Source organism: Mastomys coucha, unplaced genomic scaffold (genome assembly GCF_008632895.1).
Source record: "Mastomys coucha isolate ucsf_1 unplaced genomic scaffold, UCSF_Mcou_1 pScaffold21, whole genome shotgun sequence".
In the NCBI taxonomy this organism is placed as follows: Eukaryota; Metazoa; Chordata; class Mammalia; order Rodentia; family Muridae; genus Mastomys; species Mastomys coucha.
In genome coordinates, this window is record NW_022196904.1 from 117,167,981 (window position 1) to 117,187,626 (window position 19,646).

The following is a 19,646-nucleotide window of genomic DNA, read 5'->3' on the forward strand; positions in this document are numbered from 1 at the left end:
CTCTCCCCTCCTCTCCTCTCCCCTCCTCTCCTCTCCCCTCCTTTCCCCTCCTCTCCTTTCCTCTCTCCTCTCCCCTCCTCTCTCCTTCCCTCCCCTCCCCTCCTCTCCTCTCATCTCCTCACCTCTCCTCTCCCTTCCCCTCTCACTCTCTCTTTTTCCTTTGCACCCTCTCAAAATATATCATGAATCATGTCTTAGTCATCCTCTGTTGCTGTGAAGAGACACCATGACCAAGGGAACTTTTATAAGAGAAAGCCTTTCAATCAGGGCTTACAGGTTCAGAGGTTTAGTTCATTATCATCATGGTGCGGAGCATGGTGGTACACATGTCATTGGAGCAGTAGCTGAGAGCTCCATCCTGATCCATAGGCAGAGAGAGAGAGAGAAACTGGACCAGGTATGAAAACCTTTAAACCTTTTGAAAACCTTAAAACTCGTCCTAGCTATGATGGCACATGTCTGTAATCCCAGGGGGCAGAGGCAGGCAGATTTCTGTGAGTTTGAAGCCAGTCTGGTCTATAAGGCAAGTTCCAGGATATCCAGGGTTGTTCACACAGAGAAAACTGTCTCAGGTGAGTCGGGTAGAAACCTCGAAACCGACCTCCAGTGATACACTTTCTCCAACAAGGCTACACCTTCTAATCCTTCTAATCCTTCTAATTTGTCAGAGAACTTCAGTGACTAAGCATTCAAATATCGGAGCCTATAGGGGTCATTCTTATCCAAACTACCACAAATCATATAGAAAACTCTATCTTCTAATGACTTCCCCACTCCCCATTCCTTTCTCATTCCTTTCTCTTCCTTTCAGACAAGTCCTAAGCTATATCCCTATGCAGGCTTTGAACTCCTGATCCTCCTGCCTCTGCCTTCTAAGTGCTGGTATACACAACATGCCTGGCTCTGGATGTTTTCATGGATAGGAAGCTCCCAGACTCTACTTAGGTGGAAAGAGGCATGTGATCTTTGCCCTGTCTCTTTCAGATCGGCTCTTACTTTGGGGCCACCCTCTGTTCTGTGGACATGGACAATGATGGCAATACCAACTTGATCCTCATTGGGGCCCCTCATTACTATGAGAAGACCCGAGGAGGCCAGGTGTCAGTGTGTCCCTTGCCTAGAGGGGTGAGTGATGGGCCTGGTGGGGCTGGGTGTGACCTGGAGGGTTGCCAGGATCTTTGGTCTGTCACTGTTTCCTTCTAGCAGAGAGCACGGTGGCAGTGTGAAGCTATTCTACATGGTGATCAGGGCCATCCCTGGGGTCGCTTTGGGGCAGCCCTGACAGTGTTGGGAGATGTGAACGGGGACAAACTGACAGATGTGGCCATCGGGGCCCCAGGAGAGCAGGAGAATCAGGGTGCTGTCTACATTTTCCATGGAGCATCAGTAGCCAGCATCAGTGGCTCCCACAGCCAGGTAAGCCGCCATTACTGACCCTGCACAGCACTGACTTGTGTGATATGGAGAGCCTCTGGTTTAACTGCTGGATCAGTTTTCCTTCATTTCTTCTTGAACCTTCGAAACAGTAGTACAGCTTTCACAGATGCCTCAAAGCATCTGGGGAGTCTAGGTGAATTCTCTGTAATGGTAGGCCGTGCTTCAGGGCGCCCACATTCACTTTGTAGCTGGGGCCTGGGGCTGTAGAGGGCAAGCTGCAGGGGTGAGGATCTTAACTGCTAAGCACTGGTGCAGAACAGCAGTTAGACCAGAAGAAGAGATGGATGGTAACTGCTGTTGTCTGTGCTATTCCTTTCTCTGGAATCCCGGTGCTGGTTGAGTGCCTAAGAGTTCTGTGCCCTACCCTCTCCAGATCTGTCCCAATTTTAGGACTGAAAATTCTATGTCACAGGAAACCCATATGGTTGAACACTTTATAGGACTTCGTTGATTCTAGGGCTTTTTATGAGACTTCTGGGTTTAGCTTAAAATTCTACTGTTGCTACATTATAAGTTTGAATGTGCTGGGTAGTGGTGGTACATGCCTTTAATCCCAGCACTTGGGAGGCAGAGGCAGGTGGATTTCTGAGTTCAAGGCCAGTCTGGTCTACAGAGTGAGTTCCAGAAAAGCCAGGGCTATACAGAGAAACTCTGTCTCAAAAAAAAAGTTTGTGTGTATTTTGTGCAAATGTGCACATTGTGGGTGTGAACACAAGTGTGTGCATGCACTGTGTGGGTGATGTGGAGGTCAGAGACTGATGGTAGGATGCTCTTTTCAATTACTCCTCCATCTTATTCTTCCTGACAAGTTCTCACTATCTAGCCTTGGCTGGTCTGGAATGTACTATGCAGACCAGGCTGGCCTCAAACTCATAAAGACTCACCTGCTTCTGCCTCCAAAATGCTGGGATTAAAGGTGTGCACCACTACACCCACCCACCCCTTTTCTTCATAGTTTTTCTTGTTTTTAAAGTTACATTTTATTTTAAAGATTTATTATTTTTGTTTATGTTTATGTGTGTATTGCCTGCCTGAGTTTATGTGCACCACATACTTGTAGGTGCTCACAGATGTTAGAGGGCAGTGGATCTCCGGGGCTGGAGTTAACAAGCAGTTGTAAGCTCCCTGATGTGGGTGCCAGGGATCAAACCCACATCCTTTGCAAGAGCAGTAAGTACTCTTAAGTGCTGAGCCATCTCTCCCTCCCTCAAATCAAACTTCTTCTTTGATATTTTCATATGTATGTATACATCCTGAATTCTCTCACTCCATCTTCCTTGTCTCCTGCTAGCCCTTAGTCCTACATACATACCCATACTCATGTGTTTTTGTTTTGATTTGAGACTCATTGCGCTCAACCAGGGCCATCTATGTGACCATGGGTTTGGAGCTGGGTGGGTTTACCAGGGGTTAACAAATATAGGCCATAGGCTTTTTAATTGACAGGTGATGATGCATCTATACAATACACAAGATAATCTCTCTACTATGTGGGGATTACAGTTGAGAGTGCCATGCTTGGCTAACGATAGCTTTTAAATGAGTTAACCCAGCACCATTCTTTTGTATTGGGTCTTGAAATTAAGTATCCCTGAATCCTGAATCCTGAATCCTGGCCCAGAACTGGTCTCCTCCTCAGTGACTCTGTCACTGCTGCATGGGTTCCCTGCCCGTGGGATCCTTGCAGTTTGGCCTGCTTCACCCACCCATGCTGTGTTATCTCCAAGGAAGCTGAGGCTATGTGGTTTCCTGGTCTCTGGTCTCTTGTCTTTTCCAGTCTCATATTTTCCTTTATTTCTTTTAAAAATGTATCATGGTAAAAATACTTAACTATTTGACTCTTATTAGACTCGAAATGCACCATCTCACACTTGACCTGCTCTAGCTGTTTCTAGGCATTGGTTGGTAATCCTGTTTTGCCTCCTCCCTGGGCCCCTCTGCCACACTCTGCTTTGCTTGTGTGATTGGATTATTTTAGCCAGCTCCATGTAGTGCGACGATTTGGCCTTTTGTGCCTGGCTTATTTTATGAAGAGTAATATCTCCTAGGCTCATTCTTATTGGCACAGTGACAGATTTTCCTTCTTTGTAAGGGGTGAACTGATTCCACTATAAATGCCACTGTTGGGCGACTCATCCCCAGCTGTCTGTCTCACATGCAGGTTATCCCGTTCCTTGGATTATGTGAATAGTGTGTGTCTTAGTCTGGATTTCTATCTCTGCGACGAAACACCATGACCAAAAAGCAAGTTGGAGAGGAAAGAGTTTATTTGACTTACACTTTCAGATCATCCATTTCAGATAGTCAATCATTGGAGGGAAGTCAGGATAGAATCTCAAGCAGGGCAGGAACCTGGAGGCAGGAGCTGATGCAGAGGCCATGGAGAGGTGCTGCTTACTGGCTTGCCCTCTATAGCCTGCTCAGCCTGCTTTCTTATAGAACCCAGGACCACCAGCCCAAGATGACACCACTCACCATGGACTGGGCTCTTCCCCATTGATTACTAATTGAGGAAATGCCCTACAGCTGGAGGGATTTTCTCAGCTGAGGCTCCTTCTGTCCTTCCTTTTTTTAGTTAATCATTTTATTCATTTACATTTCAAATGTATCCCCCTTCCCGGTTACCCCTCCACACCCCCCATCCCCCTTCTTCCCCTCCCCTTTGCCTCTATGAGGGTGCTCCTTCACCCACTCACACACTCCTGATTCACCACTCTAGCATCCCCCTACACTAGGGCATCAAGCCTCCACAGGACCAAGGGCCTCCTCTCCCACTGATGTCAGATAAGGTCATCCTCTGCTACATGTGTATCTGGAGCTGTGGCTCCATGTATAATCTTTGCTTGGTGGTTTAGGCTCTGGGAGCTCTGGGTGGTCCAGTTAGCTGATACTGTTCTTCCTATGGGGTTGCAATCCCCTTCAGCTCCTTCAGTCCTTCCCCTAGCTCTTCCATTGGAGTCCCTGGGCTCAGTCCAATGGTTGGCTGTAAGCATCCTTCCTTTCTAATGACTTTAACTTGTGTCAAGTTGAGACACAAAACCAGCCAGTACAGGATGGCAGTAAATCCGGATGTGCTAACGTTCCTTCAAGATTCTTACTCTTGAATAAAATTGAGAAGTGGGATTTCTGGATCACATGCTGTCCTATTCGTTTATTATTAGCACTCTGAAAAGCCTAGATTCTACATATGAGAGAAAACACATAAAGTTTGTCCTTCTGGGCTTGAGTTATTTTACTTAGCATGGTCATCTTCATTTTTTTTTTTTCTTTTTGCGGCAGCACAGTTCTTTTTTATTAATTTTTCTTTTTGAGGGAAAAGCATATTTTCTTTCATTTCCTTTTTTAACAGCACCTGTAAAAAATGAATATACTATTCTAAGATATATATGTGGACTTTGGAATGTTAGATTGTCAAAACATCAACTGTATCACCAACAGTTAACAGACAGAAGGCAAGATAGGCTAAGCAAGGACAGAATTTTGTTAACTAAAATTATTAATAGCAGCAACTTTTGAAAGATGATTTTATTAGAGTCATTGCATTTGGTCATTTTATTGGTACAACTCAAGGCCATTCAATTGTAACACTTCTCAATTCTGATTGTAAAGATTGTCTCATTTTGCTCATACATTTCAAGTTTAGATGCAAGCATAAAACATTCATCAAAAAATCTACAAAGCACTTAGAACGTATTTCTTGTCTGTGATCACAGTTAGGAGTGTAAGGAGTCCTCTGTTAAGACTGGCCCATTCTCTCTTTGCATCTTCTGATTTTCTGTGAAGTCCTGTACAGTTGTATAGAGGTAATACCGGTCATCTTCATTTTCACTTATCCCCACAAATGACCTGGGTCTCACCATTTTGGCTAGCCTGGCTGGCCAGCAAGGACCTCTATGTCTCTGCCCCTCGGTGCTGGAGTCACAGACAGACGTGTCCAGGTTTATGTGTGCTGAAGATCCAGACTCAGGTTCCTCCAGGTGCACAGCAGATGCTTACCCTGCCTCCTTCTTGCCTTTCCACTCACTTCTTTATTTTGAGACAATGTATCATTCTGTATCTAGGCTGGCTTGGAGTTCAGGGTCCTCCTTTTCAAGCTTCTCAATGCTGCAATTACAGCCGTGTGTTTCCACACCCAGTCCTTTCCTTTTGGTGCATTTTACATTAAGTTGCATTGTCTGGTTCACATATAATATTTTGATATGCTGGTTATTCACTAGAAATATTTGCCCACAGTTATTTTAAGACCTATAAATAGAAAGTGCATAAATATTTATTCAGTGAGTCTTGACAAGTGTGACTCATATCCCTTTTACTATACAGACATGTGGCTGGATGTGGTACACCAGTAATGCCAGGGCACAGGAGGGAGAGGTAGGGAGAGGTCATGTTTAAGGCCCTCTTGGGCTATATAGCAAATTTAAGGCCAGCCTGGACCATATATCCTGACGTTGCTATAGCCTCCACAAACCTCAAATCCTTCTCAAAGAAAACCTCAAACTAATATAGAGTGTCTCCTCCCCAGTCAATTCCTATCCTCCTTCCATCCCTGGAAACGATCATGGTTCTGATTATTTTTCCCCAGTTCTGCCCACTCTCGGGGCTGGAATACCTGCCACAGACTCCAGGGACACTGCTGCTGTGGGGCTTCTCCACAGTATGCATACTGGCACCATCCTCTCTCTCACTGGTGCAGATGTGTGTGTGTGTGTGTGTGTGTGTGTGTGTGTGTATGTGCGTAAATGGGTTTGAAGGAGTTTTGGGTTTAATTTTGTTTTAATCACAGAGTGTGTATGCACGAGCCTGTGGAGCCTCTTTGGGGATGACATGCCTGGGGAAAACTGAAGGAGAGGGTGCTTTATATGTGCACATGTGTGTGTCCATCCACAATCTGTGGTTAAAAGCAAATACAAAATGGATTGTGCTATTTTGCTTTGATTGTTGTTTACATTTTCCCCCCTCATATGATTGAAACTAAAGGTGATTATTAGTGGGAACAGCTAATAAGCCAGGGATCTCTAAACCTGCCCCTTCACAGGTAATTTCAAAGCAAGTGTCCTCCCAGTGAAACAATCCCAGAGGTCCCCAGGGTATGCACACAAACCTTTCTTTTTCCTCTTCCTTATTTGTTTGTTTGTTTTTCGAGACAGGATTTCTTTGTGTAACAGCCCTGGTTGTCCTGGAACTCACTTCATAGACCAGGCCAGCCTCTGGGATTAAAGGCGTGCACCACCACTCCCAACCACTGTTTTCTTCTTAAAGGTGTGTGTGTGTGTGTGTGTGTGTCTGTGTGTGTGTGTGTGTGTGTGTGTACTGACATATAGATCTCAAGTAATGGATTTTTAGGTCTGAGCAAGCACAGTAAACTTAGATATCAAACACTAGCCTGGCAAGATAGCTCAGCTGGAAAAAATACTTCCCACTAAGTCTGCCAACCGGAGTTCAGTCTTTAGACCTCTCATGGTGGCCTGAGAGAGGCGACTTCTTCAAACTGCCCTCTCACCTCTGCACACACACTTGGCACACACACTCCTGTGTTTGCTTCCCGGGACCCATGTGGTAGAAGGGAGAACTGATTTCTGAAGTTGTCCCCTGACCTCCACATGAGCACGGTGGTGTAGGAATTCCCCCTCCCTCAAGGAAGATAAATGTAACAAAAGAGATAATTTGGGTTAGATCAACAGACAATGTTTGCATTTTTTCTGTCTATGTAAATGAGGACCAGATGAACCAAACAGTATATTTTTATTTCTTTTTTTGTAAAACTTTCCGTTTTCTTTAGGAAACTCAGATAATCCAGGAAAGCTTGGGTATCAGGACAGCTGTTTGTAGATTGTGACTTAAACAGTTCCTTAAGACATTTTTAAAAAGGTGACAAATACTGTTTGTTTTTTTTGTTTTTTGTTTTTTTGCTTAAATATTGTAAACTACACAGCAGTAGGAACTGTAGGGTTGCTCTTTTCTATTCTAGAAGCCCTTTGGTTTCTAAAATAAAAACAAAATGTTTTATTATTGCTCAATTACTTCAAGTTATATCAAAATATTTTTCCTTATATTTAGAATTGTAGTCCTTAATCTGGACTGTACATTAGAATTATTTGCATATTTAAAATATCTATGCAGAGAGTTTACTGGTTTTCCCAAACCAAACTCCTACATGCACGATGTTGGCTAGTGAGCCTGAGGATGGGATTTCCGGACTGTATAGGTAATCGCTGTGCGCACAAGATAAGTTTTAAGTCATCTGAATTCCTTGAAAAGTATAGGCTGTAAAGAAGAGAGTCTGTGCTTTGGCTAACAGAGCCACAGGCTTCTCTATTTTCTCTTTTTCTCTCCCTCAGCGGATCACAGGCGCCCGCTTCTCCCCCGGGCTCCAGTACTTCGGGCAGTCTCTGAGTGGGGGCAAGGATCTCACAATGGACGGTCTGATGGACCTGGCTGTAGGGGCACAGGGGCATCTTCTGCTGCTCAGGTGAGAGGTCCTCTCATTGCATCAGGCTTCCCCCTTGGAAGGTCTCTGTTAGTTCCTGATGGCCCTCTGATGCCCCTCTAGAGCCCAGCCCGTGCTGAGACTGGAGGCAACCATGGAATTCAGCCCCAAGAATCTAGCAAGGAGTGTGTTTGCATGTGAAGAACGAGTATTAAAAAACAAGGATGCTGGGGAGGTCAGAGTCTGCCTCCGTGTTCGCAAGAACACCAAGGATCGGCTGCGAGAAGGTAAGATGTGCTGGGTAAACCTGGTTTACAGGACAGTGTCTCATCTCGGTCTGCCCAGCCTTCTAGCAGAAGAGAGTTCTCACTGGCGCTGACACCCTTTTTAAGCCTGGATGGAATGAGTGGGACAGCCTCTCAAAATGGTAGCTCTCGCTTGCTCTCTCTCTCTCTCTCTCTCCCTCTCTCTCTCTCTCTCTAACTTATTCACTCTTTCTCGCTCTGCTCCCTGGCTCTTGCCCTCCCTCTCTCCCTCTCCTTCTCCCTCTCTATTTCCCTCTCCCTCCTTCTTTCAGTCCTTTCTACCTTCTTTTATTCTCTTTTTATTTAAAATATAAGAATATCTTCATATTTTTGTATTGTTAATATATCTGGAAGCATCCGTCTAGTCACACACAATGTGTGGTACTATTGAGCATGTTTAAAATTTACATAGATTATGTTATACTTTATGTATTTCTCTGAAACTCTGTTTTTACTTAACATAATAGTAATAATGATAACAAATTATTTTTTTCAAGACAAAGTCTTGTGTAGCCATGGCTGACCTTAGTTATATAACCGAGGAAGATGACATGACCCTGGACTTCATGGTCTTTTAAGCACCACCTCTCAAGTGCTGGGACTACAGGAGTTTACCACCCCACCCAGTTTTATTTGGTGCTGGGGACTGAATTCAGAACTTCGTATATGCTAGACAAACAGTTTTACAACTGAGGAATATCCCCAACTTAATATTTTTATTATTATCTACCCAAATTTTTTTAAAATCCAAAGTTTCTTTTTTTTAAAGATTTATTTATTTATTTATTATTTATTATTTATGTAAGTACACTGTAGCTGTCTTCAGACACCCCAGAAGAGGGCATCAGATCTCATTACGGGTGCTCTTCCCCACTGAGCCATCTCACCAGCCCCAAAATGTTTTTAAATATTTATTTTAAACACAAAATTAGAGGCCAATAGAAGATGGAAATCTCATATTCTTAGACACGTTTACATCCTTTCCAAACGTGTCATCCAGTGCTCTTTGTTTTTCTTTTCTTTGCCAAGGAATCTTTAAAAATTACTCTAAAGAAAGGTTTATTATATTTTAAATTATGTGTATGTCTCTTTACTTATGTACATGTGTCTGTACATAGGAATGTGCTCAGGAGTGTGGTACCTAAAGAGTCCAGAAGGGGGCGGTGGATCCCTGAGCTGACCTTCCAGGCAACTGTGAGCGGCGTAATGTGGGTGCCGGGAGCAGGGTTCCTGTCTGCCTTCTGTGAGAGCAGCACGTGCCTATAACCACCAAACACCTCTCCAGGCCCTTATTTCAACTCACTGTGTAGCTCTGGCTGGCCTTGGACGTACTATGTATACCATACTGGTCTGGATCTTACAGAGATCCATTTGCCTCTACCTCCCTGTCCTGGGACTAAAGGTGTGCACCACCACACCTAGCTTAAATGACTTTGAAATCCTTAAGATATTAGTTTTATTTATATATTCATACATTTACATGTGGAAGTCAGAGGACAGCTTGTGAGAGTCCATTCTGTTCTTCCAACACGGAAGACTTGGGGATACGATTTAGGTAGTGTGGTCTGGCAGCAGACACCTCTGCCCACTGAGCCATCCTGCCAGCCCATCCCAAGAATGTTAAGACAAACATGAAAGTCATATCATTTTACTTCTTCACCCATAAACATCTTTGAAATAGGAACATTTTCTTATAAGGCCATAACATCATTATCAACTTTAATGCACAATAAATATTTGCTAATATAAGATAATTTGTCAAAAATCAAAAATTCCTATCCCCACATTGTGGACTATTCTTGCTTTCTTCCTGCCGGATCTGGCAGGATTAGATGTGTCTTTTGCTTACTAGTGTTTGTTTTCCCTGATTTATTTACTTACTGGCAACAACATATATGTGTACAATGTAGCCATTTCTTTCCAGGGTTTCATACATGTATACAATGTATCTTGGCTAGAGTCACTTACATTACTCTTATCTGTCCTTTTACTCAATTCCTTATTTTTCCAACTAGTCCTTGTGCTATGCTCATGTAATTTTAATTTTTTTTACCTTTTTTTTTTTTTTTTTTTTTTTTGGTGACCCACTGAATCTAATGCTTGTGTGAGCATGGATGGGAAGCTATTTACTGGAGAACAGAGCAACTTAGCAGTGGCTACCCCACTGAGGAAAATGACCACCATACTTTGGCAACTGCCAATGGCATCCCAAGGGATAGTGGAACCTCATGAGGCCTCTCCCATCCATAACAGAATGCTGCGTAGTGCTTGTGTAGGCAACCAGAGCTGATGTGGGGTCATGAGTGCCACAGCTGTGCCACATCCAGAATATTGTCTCTCCCATCTTTTGGCTCTCACATTGTTTCCACTCCCTTTTACTTGAAGTTCCCTTGTCCCTGGGAGGAAGTAATAGAGATGACTAATATAATTATTTTTTAATTTTAAAAGGCAACATTTTAATTTTCTTGAGAATTTCATATAATGCATCTTGATTATATTCAGCCTTCGCTCCTCTTTTCAGTTACACCTCCATCTCCCTATTCACTCTATTTTTGTGTCCTTTAAAAAAAACTCAGTAAGAGGCCAGGCATGGTATGGTGGCACACACCTTTAACCCCAGCGCTCAGGAGGCAGAAGCTGTCAGATCTCTGTGAGTTTGAGGCCAGCCTGGTTTACAAAGTGAGTTCAGGACAGCCAGGGCTAGAGAGATAAACCATGTCTCAAACAAACAAATAACCCCCCAACAAAAACAAAAACAAACCCCAGAAACTATTGAGTCTAATTTGCATTGCCCAAATGCAATGGGAAATGGGACAATAGGTTGGTTGACCTACTAAGGGGCCACACCTTCACATGAAACTCCTCTCCCTTTGCTGTCAATGGCCAGTAGTTCCTCAGCTAGGGGTAGGACTTCCTGCTTGCTGCCCCCAACTCCATGCTGCATTTTGTCGTGCCTCAGCACGTGTAGATCTTCTTGTCATAGCCACTGTGAGTTCATTTATCAACTGCCTCATCGTAACTGAAAAAATACTCTTTTCTTGTAGTCATCATGATCCTAGATTTCAAATCACACAATAGATTCATGGTAATAAAAGTGGGATGGTCCTATCATAACAATAGATACATTGTCCAAAGGATTAGAACTGAGGACATACCACGTTCACACAGTCATGTGGATTTTTTTTTTTTAAACAAAGAGGCCAACAATACACATTGGAGAAAAGATAGTATCTTCAACAATGGTGCTGGTCAACCCGATTTGCTTCATGTAGAAGAATGAAAATGGATCCTCATCTCTGACCCTGCTCAAAACTCAACAGCAAATGCATCAAGAACCTCAGCAAAAGAGCAGCACAATTTATTTTTATTAATTATCTTATGAGATTAATTTCACTTTATAGCATTTTCTGTTGCCAATGGTGTCCCTTCTTTCCCTGTCCATGTTCTTAGAGAGTAGGATTATGCTTTTGTGGGAGAATAGCAGTGGTGACCTAGAGAGAAACAGGAAGAAGAGAAAAGATATTTTTCTAGCTTCATTCTTACTGGTCCAGGGGTTAGGAGAGCCAGTTTGGTTTGGAGACTAGAAAAGAGTAGGGAGAAGGTGTCATGAAATCTACACAGAAATTCCTCTCAAGTCATTTATTCCCAAGCTGTTAATGTCCAGATTAGTAGCCAAACTGGCAAATGACAAGGGCAAAGGGCAAAACAAACAACAATAACAAACTTTGAAAAAAACAAAAACAAAATTAGTTTTCTAACATCTTACAGAATAGCCACAACTTTTGGAGGATTTACTTAGTGGACAATAAATCCTCCTCCTCCTCCTCTTCCTCCCCCTCCTCTTCTTCTTCTTCCCCCTCCTCCTCCTCCTCTCCCTCCTCCTCCTCCTCCTCTTCCTCCTCCCCTTCTTCCTTCTTTTCCTCCTCTTCCTCTTCTTCCTCCTCTTCCTTCTTCTTCCTCTTCCCCCTCTTCTTCATCCCCTTCTTCCTACTTGAGATATAATCAAATTACTTATAGAGAATAATAAGTTCTTATTATTACTTTGAAAGTAGTGAATTAAGATGCAGAGGGGTCAGATGATATGTGAATAATCCCACATCTTGGAGTAGAGTTGTAGCCACAGACCTCTTTCGGCCTGGTTCCTAATTCCTGTGCCTTCTCCTTTCAGGAGATATCCAGAGCACTGTCACTTATGACCTAGCTTTAGACCCTGGCCGCTCACTTGTTCGTGCCTTCTTTGATGAGACAAAGAACAACACACGCAGGCGCACCCAGGTCTTTGGATTGACACAGAAATGTGAAACTCTGAAGCTAATTTTACCGGTGAGATGGCAAATGGCAGATCTCCTGGCTGGGGGTGGGGTGGTCTTAGGAAACTGAAGATAATAGGTAGTAGATCCTATTATCGCTACTATCTCTTAGGACTGTGTGGATGATTCAGTGAGTCCCATCATCCTGCGTCTCAATTATACGCTGGTTGGGGAGCCCTTGCGGTCGTCTAGGGACCTCCGGCCAGTTCTGGCTGTGGATGCTCAGAGGTTCTTCACAGCTATGGTGAGTCTTGGAGTTGGGGCCTTGCAGAATGGAGCGCACTTGCTACTTTATGTCATTTCATTTAGACATTTTATTTCATTGCTCCTTTAATTGTTTCCTATATCTTCCTTCTGGTCATGCTTTTTCCAGTTCCCCTTCGAGAAGAACTGTGGCAATGACAGCATCTGCCAAGACGATCTCATCGTCACCATGAGCGCCATGGGGTGAGCTTCTTTCGGCTATTGAGTCCCTCAGACCTGAATCGATGTGTCTCTGGCCTCGGAGGGAACCTAGGCTTCTTCAGAGATATTTTGGGGGCAAAAACCTTCCTAGTGCCTGCTCTGCTCACAGCCCTATCACTCCAAGTGCCAAGCTTCTCTCCATCCAAACAGATTTGTTTCAGGGAAGCCTTTGACGCCTCATACCTGTCTTGCTATTCTCACAGCTTGGACACTTTGGTGGTGGGAGGCCCCCGGGATTTTAACGTGAGTGTAACTCTGAGAAATGACGGTGAGGATTCCTACGGGACCAAGGTTACCATCTACTACCCACCTGGTTTGTCTTTCCGGAAGGTGTCAGCAAGCCAGGTAGCCAAATCCTCTTCAGCCTCTTAGTTCTGCTTTCCTTGCCGCTGCTCCCCCTACCCCCCACATGGCTGGCAGTTGACAGTACTACATTTGCCTGCCTTGGTTCCAGAACCCGATCTCCAAGAAGCCTTGGCGTGTGGTGCCTGCTGAGTCTAGCTCTTCTTCTGAAGGGCATGGGGCTCTGAAGAGTACCACCTGGGACATAAACCACCCCATCTTTCCTGCTAATTCTGAGGTCAGAGCTCCATCCCCTGCTGTCTTCTATCCACTGTGCTGTCGTCAGAGGGGATTCTTGTCTTCCTCTTATCATTTCTTCTCTCTGACCCATTAAACCAGATTGTGTGTGTGTGTGTGTGTGTGTGTGTGTGTGTGTGTGTGTGTGCACAATCCAGTGGCTTCTAGGTATTCTCAGAGTTATGTGTCCATCAATCACTCTGACCAATCTGAGACTTTGCTAATAGTCCCTGGGGGCTGTGAATTGACCTTTTCTGCACAGACTCACCTCTCCTGCATATCTTCCATCCACAGATACATACCGCATGTGGTTCTGTGGGTGGGCTTCTTTCATCAACCGTTATGTTTTTAAGGATCACTTAACTGTCTCTCTCTCTCTCTCTCTCTCTTTCTTTCTTTCTTTCTTCCTTTCTTTCTTTCTGAACAATATTCTTTTGTGCGGGCAGATCATGTTTGATTTATCCCATTCAGTGGTTGATGAACAATTGTGTTGTTCATTCTTTACTATTTTTAATCATTGTCCCCATTCTCTAATGCTAGGTCACGTTTAATGTCACATTTGATGTGGACTCTGATGCCTCCCTTGGGAACAAACTGCTCCTGAAGGCCATTGCAATCAGGTACCTCTTCCCACATATGACAGTCACCCTCTGTCTGAGGCCCGGCCCCTCATCCAGGATGAACCTTTTTCTTCTCTCTTTTGGTTCTCTGTCTTGATGACTAATTTATCCCACAAGCACTGATTGAGCACACAACTATGTGCCAGACACTGTGTCAAGTGCTAGGGCCAATGGTAATGAAGAAGCTAGCCGTGGCTCCCGCCCTCACAAATGCTCAATGATACAGGCAAGGCAAGGAAACTGGTAATCATAAGATGGTATAAAGTAAATGATCAAGTGGGGGTAGTGGTTAGGATGCCCAGTATTGAGAGAAGACTCCTAAAGTATTTACGCTGTAAGTCAAGCAAAGGCATAAAGATAGAAGGAAACACACACCAGGCAAAACCTGGAGCTTGGAGGTATCTAGGCATGCTTCAGAACAGGGTAGGCAGGGCCTGTGAGATGGCCCAGGGGTGAAGACATGCCTTGCATTCTGTCCCTGGAAGTCATGTAAAGGTGGAAGGAGAGAACGGACTACAAAGTTGTCCTCTACCCTATAACATATGTGCTGTGGTGTAGATGAACCCATCTGGCAGTCACAACAGCAATAAGCATAGATAGAGATTGCTAAGATGGCTCATCAGGTAAGGCTGTCAAGCCTGACAGCCCAAGTTCGATCCCTGGAACCCACATGGTAGATGGAGCAAACCAACTCCCATAAGTTGTTTTCTGACCTCCATGAGGTGGAGAGCTATGGGGTTAAGGGTAGTAGATATGGAGACAGCTGGATGCAGAGTGTGAGGGAGGGGGATGGATGGGAAGGCTGAGTCTCAGTTCTTAGAGGCAGCTAAGAACTTCTTTCCTTTCAGTGAGAACAACATATCCAGGACCCACAAAACTGAGTTTCAGCTGGAGCTGCCTGTGAAGTATGCCATCTACATAGTTGTCACCAGGTGCTGCTCCACCCCACTCACCCCCATCAGGCTGGACACCGCCAGCTTTGTCTTTGTGTTCATATGCTGCCTTATGTTGTGTGTATATACATGTGCCTGTGTGGAGGAATGGTGTGTGGTGTGTGTGTGTGTTTGCACATGCCCAAACCCACACATTCAGTGTCTGACAGACACTGCCTCTGAAGGCTGCATTGCCACCTTCATAGTCTCTGTATATTCAGTTCAAGCCCCCTTCTCAGGACACCTTCATGTTCTGTCACCCGTTGTCCCCTGTTTTTTCTTTTAGTGATGAGAGTTCTATCAAATATCTCAACTTCACACCTTCAGAGATGACCAGTAAGGTCATACAGCATTCTTACCAGGTGAGGGGTAGGGCAAGCCTGGGTCCTGAGAGGACGCTGAGAAGGGAACTTGATGTAAAGAGAAGGCAGGAAGCAATCATAGGAAGCATGAACACCGAGTTTCCTGTGTGTCCGGTACACTTCCAAGTTTGTTCTATATCCCTCCTCCATGCATGCATACACACATCCACACACATACATGCACACATACATGCATTTACACCATATATGCGCAGTCCTCTCCAAATACACACAGATATGTGTACACACACACACACACACACACACACACACACACACACACACACACCGTCTTCTATCAGTCTATTGGGCCCCCGAACACTCTTACTGTTCCTTGTTTATAGATCTACATCTATAGTAAAGCTAAAGGTCAGAGAGACTCATGAACTATGTCTAAATTCTTACACCTGGCAAGTGGCAGAGCTAGAACTTAGGATGAGCCAGTGTCGCTCAAGTGTGTGGTTGGCATTTGTTTACACATTCCCATCTCTCTGAAGAGATGCTTAGGCCTTATTCAGTGGTCCTGGGAAGTAGGAAATGAGAAGCCAGTTCCAAGAGCTAGCCAGACCACAAGGCTTGAGCCCTCACTCCCTCCTTTCTGACATAGTTCAACAATCTGGGCCAGAGGAGCCTCCCTGTCAGTGTGGCCTTCTGGATCCCTGTCCAGATCAACAACGTGATCGTATGGGATGATCCCCAGGTCACCTTCTCCCAGGTGAGTCCAGCTGGGTCCCCAAAGTTCAGGTCTTTCTTAAGATCTGTTTCTTGCCTTTTCTTATGGCTCAGGCTCTTACCCTGCTGGGCAGGACCAGCACCCAGCACTCTCCTTTCTCTTCTCCATGTCTGTCTTTCCTCAGAACCTCTCGAGTGCCTGTCACACTGAGCAGAAATCCCCATCTCGCTCCAATTTCCGGGAAGAGCTTGAAAGGACCCCAGTGCTGGTAAGAACATGGTGGGCTCCAGCCTCAAGGACACAGGCACAGTTATCATGGTCTTCCTCAGTCTTAGTCATCTGTTTTTTTTTTGGCCTTCCTCTTCCAGAACTGCTCTGTTGCAGTCTGTAAGAGAATCCAGTGTGACCTCCCATCCTTCAACACTCAGGAAATATTCAATGTCACCCTCAAGGGCAAACTATCATTTGACTGGTACATCAAGGTATGTTGTGTTCTGAGACTCTCTGGGTATAGCCACAATAGTCCAGCGCCCAGGCCTGGTTTCCACTCTGCTTTCCCCTACAGACTTCTCATGACCACCTCCTGCTTGTGAGCACCGCCGAGATCCTATTCAATGACTCTGAGTTTGCCCTACTTCCAGGGCAGGAGACATTTGTAAAGTCTAAGGTACTCATCTCAGGCATGGGTGGGGTAGGGCAGGAGGAAGCTGGGGTGGTGGAGCTCATCTTTGGGCTGGCAAGAGAAGCAAGTGGGAAGAGGAGTGAAGCCTGTGGTTGGTGGTGTGGATTGATGGGAGCGGTCATCCCTTGAGCTCAGGGAATTCTCCAGAAGTTTGAGGTGTATCTCTTCTGCTGTACCCTGTTTCTCTTCTTTCTTCCCTAGACGGAGACCAAAGTGGAGCCATACGAAGTTCACAACCCTATACCACTCATTGTGGGCAGCTCCATTGGGGGCCTGGTGCTCTTGGCTCTAATCACTGCTGGCCTATACAAGGTGCTTCTTGATTCTTTCTATCCCATCTCCCCACTCCTCAGCAGCTCCATTACTGGGTTTGACTCAATATTGCTGCTAACTACACGACTTTGGGTCATGACTCTCTTAGTGCCTGGATTTCTTCTATTGTAAAACAATACTATGAACACCCATTTTACAAAGAAAATTAGCTTAATACGTGCAGAGCAACTAAGGTGGCCCCTGGTTTACAATGACCACTGTATAAAGAGGGAATTCTTGTATTTTATGTTGTTTGCCTAGCCCCAGCATTGATGCTGTTTTTCTCCCTGCCTGACTTCCCCAGGTCCCTTTTATTTTCTGCCCTGTCAATCTTTGTCCTGCTTGGTCATCTTGTCTGTCTGTCTCTCTCCGTCTCTCTCTGTCTCCCCCACCCCTCTCTTTTGTTTTGTCTGATCTTGACCTGCAACCATGAATTCTGTGGCCTTACCCTGTGTCTTTACCCTGACAGCTTGGCTTTTTCAAACGGCAGTACAAGGACATGATGAGTGAAGCTGCTCCCCAAGATGCCCCACCTCAGTAGCTGCCTTTTCTCCATGAAGTGACCTCTCCAGCAACAAGCAGGTCTAGATGGTCAGACCAACACAGAGGCTGACAGACAGACATGTCCTGTAGGAGACTGTTGGCATGATATTTTATACAAAAATGGAATTTGTGTGTGTGTGTGTGTGTGTGTGTGAGAGAGAGAGAGAGAGAGAGAGAGAGAGAGAGAGAGAGAGAGAGAGAGAGCTGTGTATGGCTCACACATTTCTTGCCTGTAGGCAATGCTTTAAATGCATCCTCACGGAAGGCAAGGTACCTCCTGGGTTTCTTAGTGTCTTAGGGAAGACGCTAATGGGTCCTTCTCTGGGGAAGACGCTAATGGGCCCTTCTCTGGGCAAGGCTACAGGACCCTTGTGGGTAAGCAGGGATAAATGCTGTGCCGTCCTCTCTGAAGGAAGTAATATTTCCTTGCCTATGTGAGCTGTAGACTTGCAAGGGTTTAGGTACTGAGAAGACAAGAGAAGCTGGACATGGAATAGAGAACTGGAAAGCCAACAGAGGTGTTCAGTGAAGAATGAGCAACCTCCTACCATCTGGTCACTTATCATCTTAACATTAATTTAGATATTTGAACCACTTAACTGTCAAAGTACAAAAACCAAAAGATACTCAAGAATGGTAAAAGGCAGGGACTATGAAGCTCACAGCAGAGTGTACATCTGGTCCATGCAAAGCCTTGAGCTCGGCATGCGATAATGAACACCAAGGCAAAGAAAAACCAAACCAACCCAACCCCAAAAGTGTATAGTGGAAAGACTCCATTCCTAGCTGTTGGGTTCTCTCCTTAGGAGTATTCAAGGGTATATGTTTAGAATCTATTCCAGAAAGATTGTAGGTGCCTGTATACACACACACACGCACACATACACATACACAGTTTTAAGCAAGTGGTAACACTTTTTTACCATTATGAATATTGTCTTTTTATTAATATGCTCAAGTAATTTTATATAAGTTATAAAGTAGCTCAGAGTATTCCCCTGTTATTGTAATGTATTTAACATTTAATGTAATCTCCTTTGGATATATTATTTCCAGCCATTTGCTATTATGAACAATGCTGAATTAATAAATTGGGTATATCTAATTTTTACTTATGTGTAAGAGTCATTTATTAGATATATTTCTAGACATTTTCCTTCTACTTGAAGTGAGCCCCAAATAAAAATTTGATAGGAAGATGAACTTGGTAGTACACACTTTTAACCCCTGTGAAGTACACATGACCTCAGAAGGCATTTTCCCCGATGCTGTAAAGCCTCTGCAGTGGCTACACTCACAGCACAGCCTGGAGCCCCAGAGTGGGTGCTAGTGATCAGAACAACTAATGCCCGCCAGAGTCTGTGGTGGGGCAACGCTGCGGGCAGCGTCCTTGGCCCCAGATAACCAAGCCATAGAGAGTGTGTGTGCATATGGGTGATAAAGAAGTCCATGAAATAATGTATGAAACACCCTAGTTGCAATTGGCTGAATTTAGCTTAAAAACTCTGGTCTGGCATGGCAAAATCGCACAATTCCCAAGAGCCCAATGGAGACAACATAGTGCTGAGAAACCCCATCATGCATGGACTCCACAAGGGCGCCCACTGGGACGTCTGCCACTCAGACGACAAAGCCTGCACTGCAGCAGTCTATCTCTAGTGGATCGGAAAAGCAGGAAACATCAAGTCCTGTTCACCCAAGCGCTGCCCAAACCAGGCCACACCTGCCAGGCTGGAAAGGTCAGTGAGGAGTGAGTGTTTGAACGAGTGTGGGCCCATTTCGCCATTCATTTACTTATTGCTGTTTATGAATAAATAAAAAGTGTTAGAACCTTTCCACCGGGTTCGAGGATTTGCTTTCTGCCTCGTTTCATGGCAGTTCGTGACAACCCTTTCTACTCAGGGGGCAGAGGCAGCAAGATTGTGAGTTCAAGACTAAGAGTCACTTCAAGGTCAGCCCAAGTAACTTATGAAGACTTTTCTCAACAGAATAAATGAAT

General features: G+C 44.7%; 1 protein-coding gene across 2 annotated transcripts in view; it reads left to right on the plus strand.

Moving 5' to 3' along the window:
* The window catches only part of Itgam (integrin subunit alpha M), a 47,726-nt gene extending 28,974 nt beyond the window's left edge, over window positions 1-18,752 (plus strand). Inside the window, exons 13-30 of one of the 2 annotated variants that reach the window (XM_031388458.1) lie at window positions 985-1,125; window positions 1,204-1,416; window positions 7,776-7,906; window positions 7,988-8,151; window positions 12,338-12,492; window positions 12,592-12,723; window positions 12,853-12,926; window positions 13,148-13,289; window positions 13,399-13,524; window positions 14,064-14,143; window positions 14,992-15,075; window positions 15,362-15,437; window positions 16,045-16,152; window positions 16,295-16,378; window positions 16,479-16,592; window positions 16,676-16,777; window positions 16,994-17,104; window positions 17,574-18,752. In XM_031388458.1, coding sequence (XP_031244318.1) covers window positions 985-1,125; window positions 1,204-1,416; window positions 7,776-7,906; window positions 7,988-8,151; window positions 12,338-12,492; window positions 12,592-12,723; window positions 12,853-12,926; window positions 13,148-13,289; window positions 13,399-13,524; window positions 14,064-14,143; window positions 14,992-15,075; window positions 15,362-15,437; window positions 16,045-16,152; window positions 16,295-16,378; window positions 16,479-16,592; window positions 16,676-16,777; window positions 16,994-17,104; window positions 17,574-17,645 — 2,109 coding nt within the window. In that variant the 3' untranslated portion in view covers window positions 17,646-18,752. The remainder of the gene's footprint in view (window positions 1-984; window positions 1,126-1,203; window positions 1,417-7,775; window positions 7,907-7,987; window positions 8,152-12,337; window positions 12,493-12,591; window positions 12,724-12,852; window positions 12,927-13,147; window positions 13,290-13,398; window positions 13,525-14,063; window positions 14,144-14,991; window positions 15,076-15,361; window positions 15,438-16,044; window positions 16,153-16,294; window positions 16,379-16,478; window positions 16,593-16,675; window positions 16,778-16,993; window positions 17,105-17,573) is intronic. The other variant, XM_031388459.1, reaches the window with a different exon arrangement.
* Window positions 18,753-19,646: the final 894 nt, after the last annotated feature.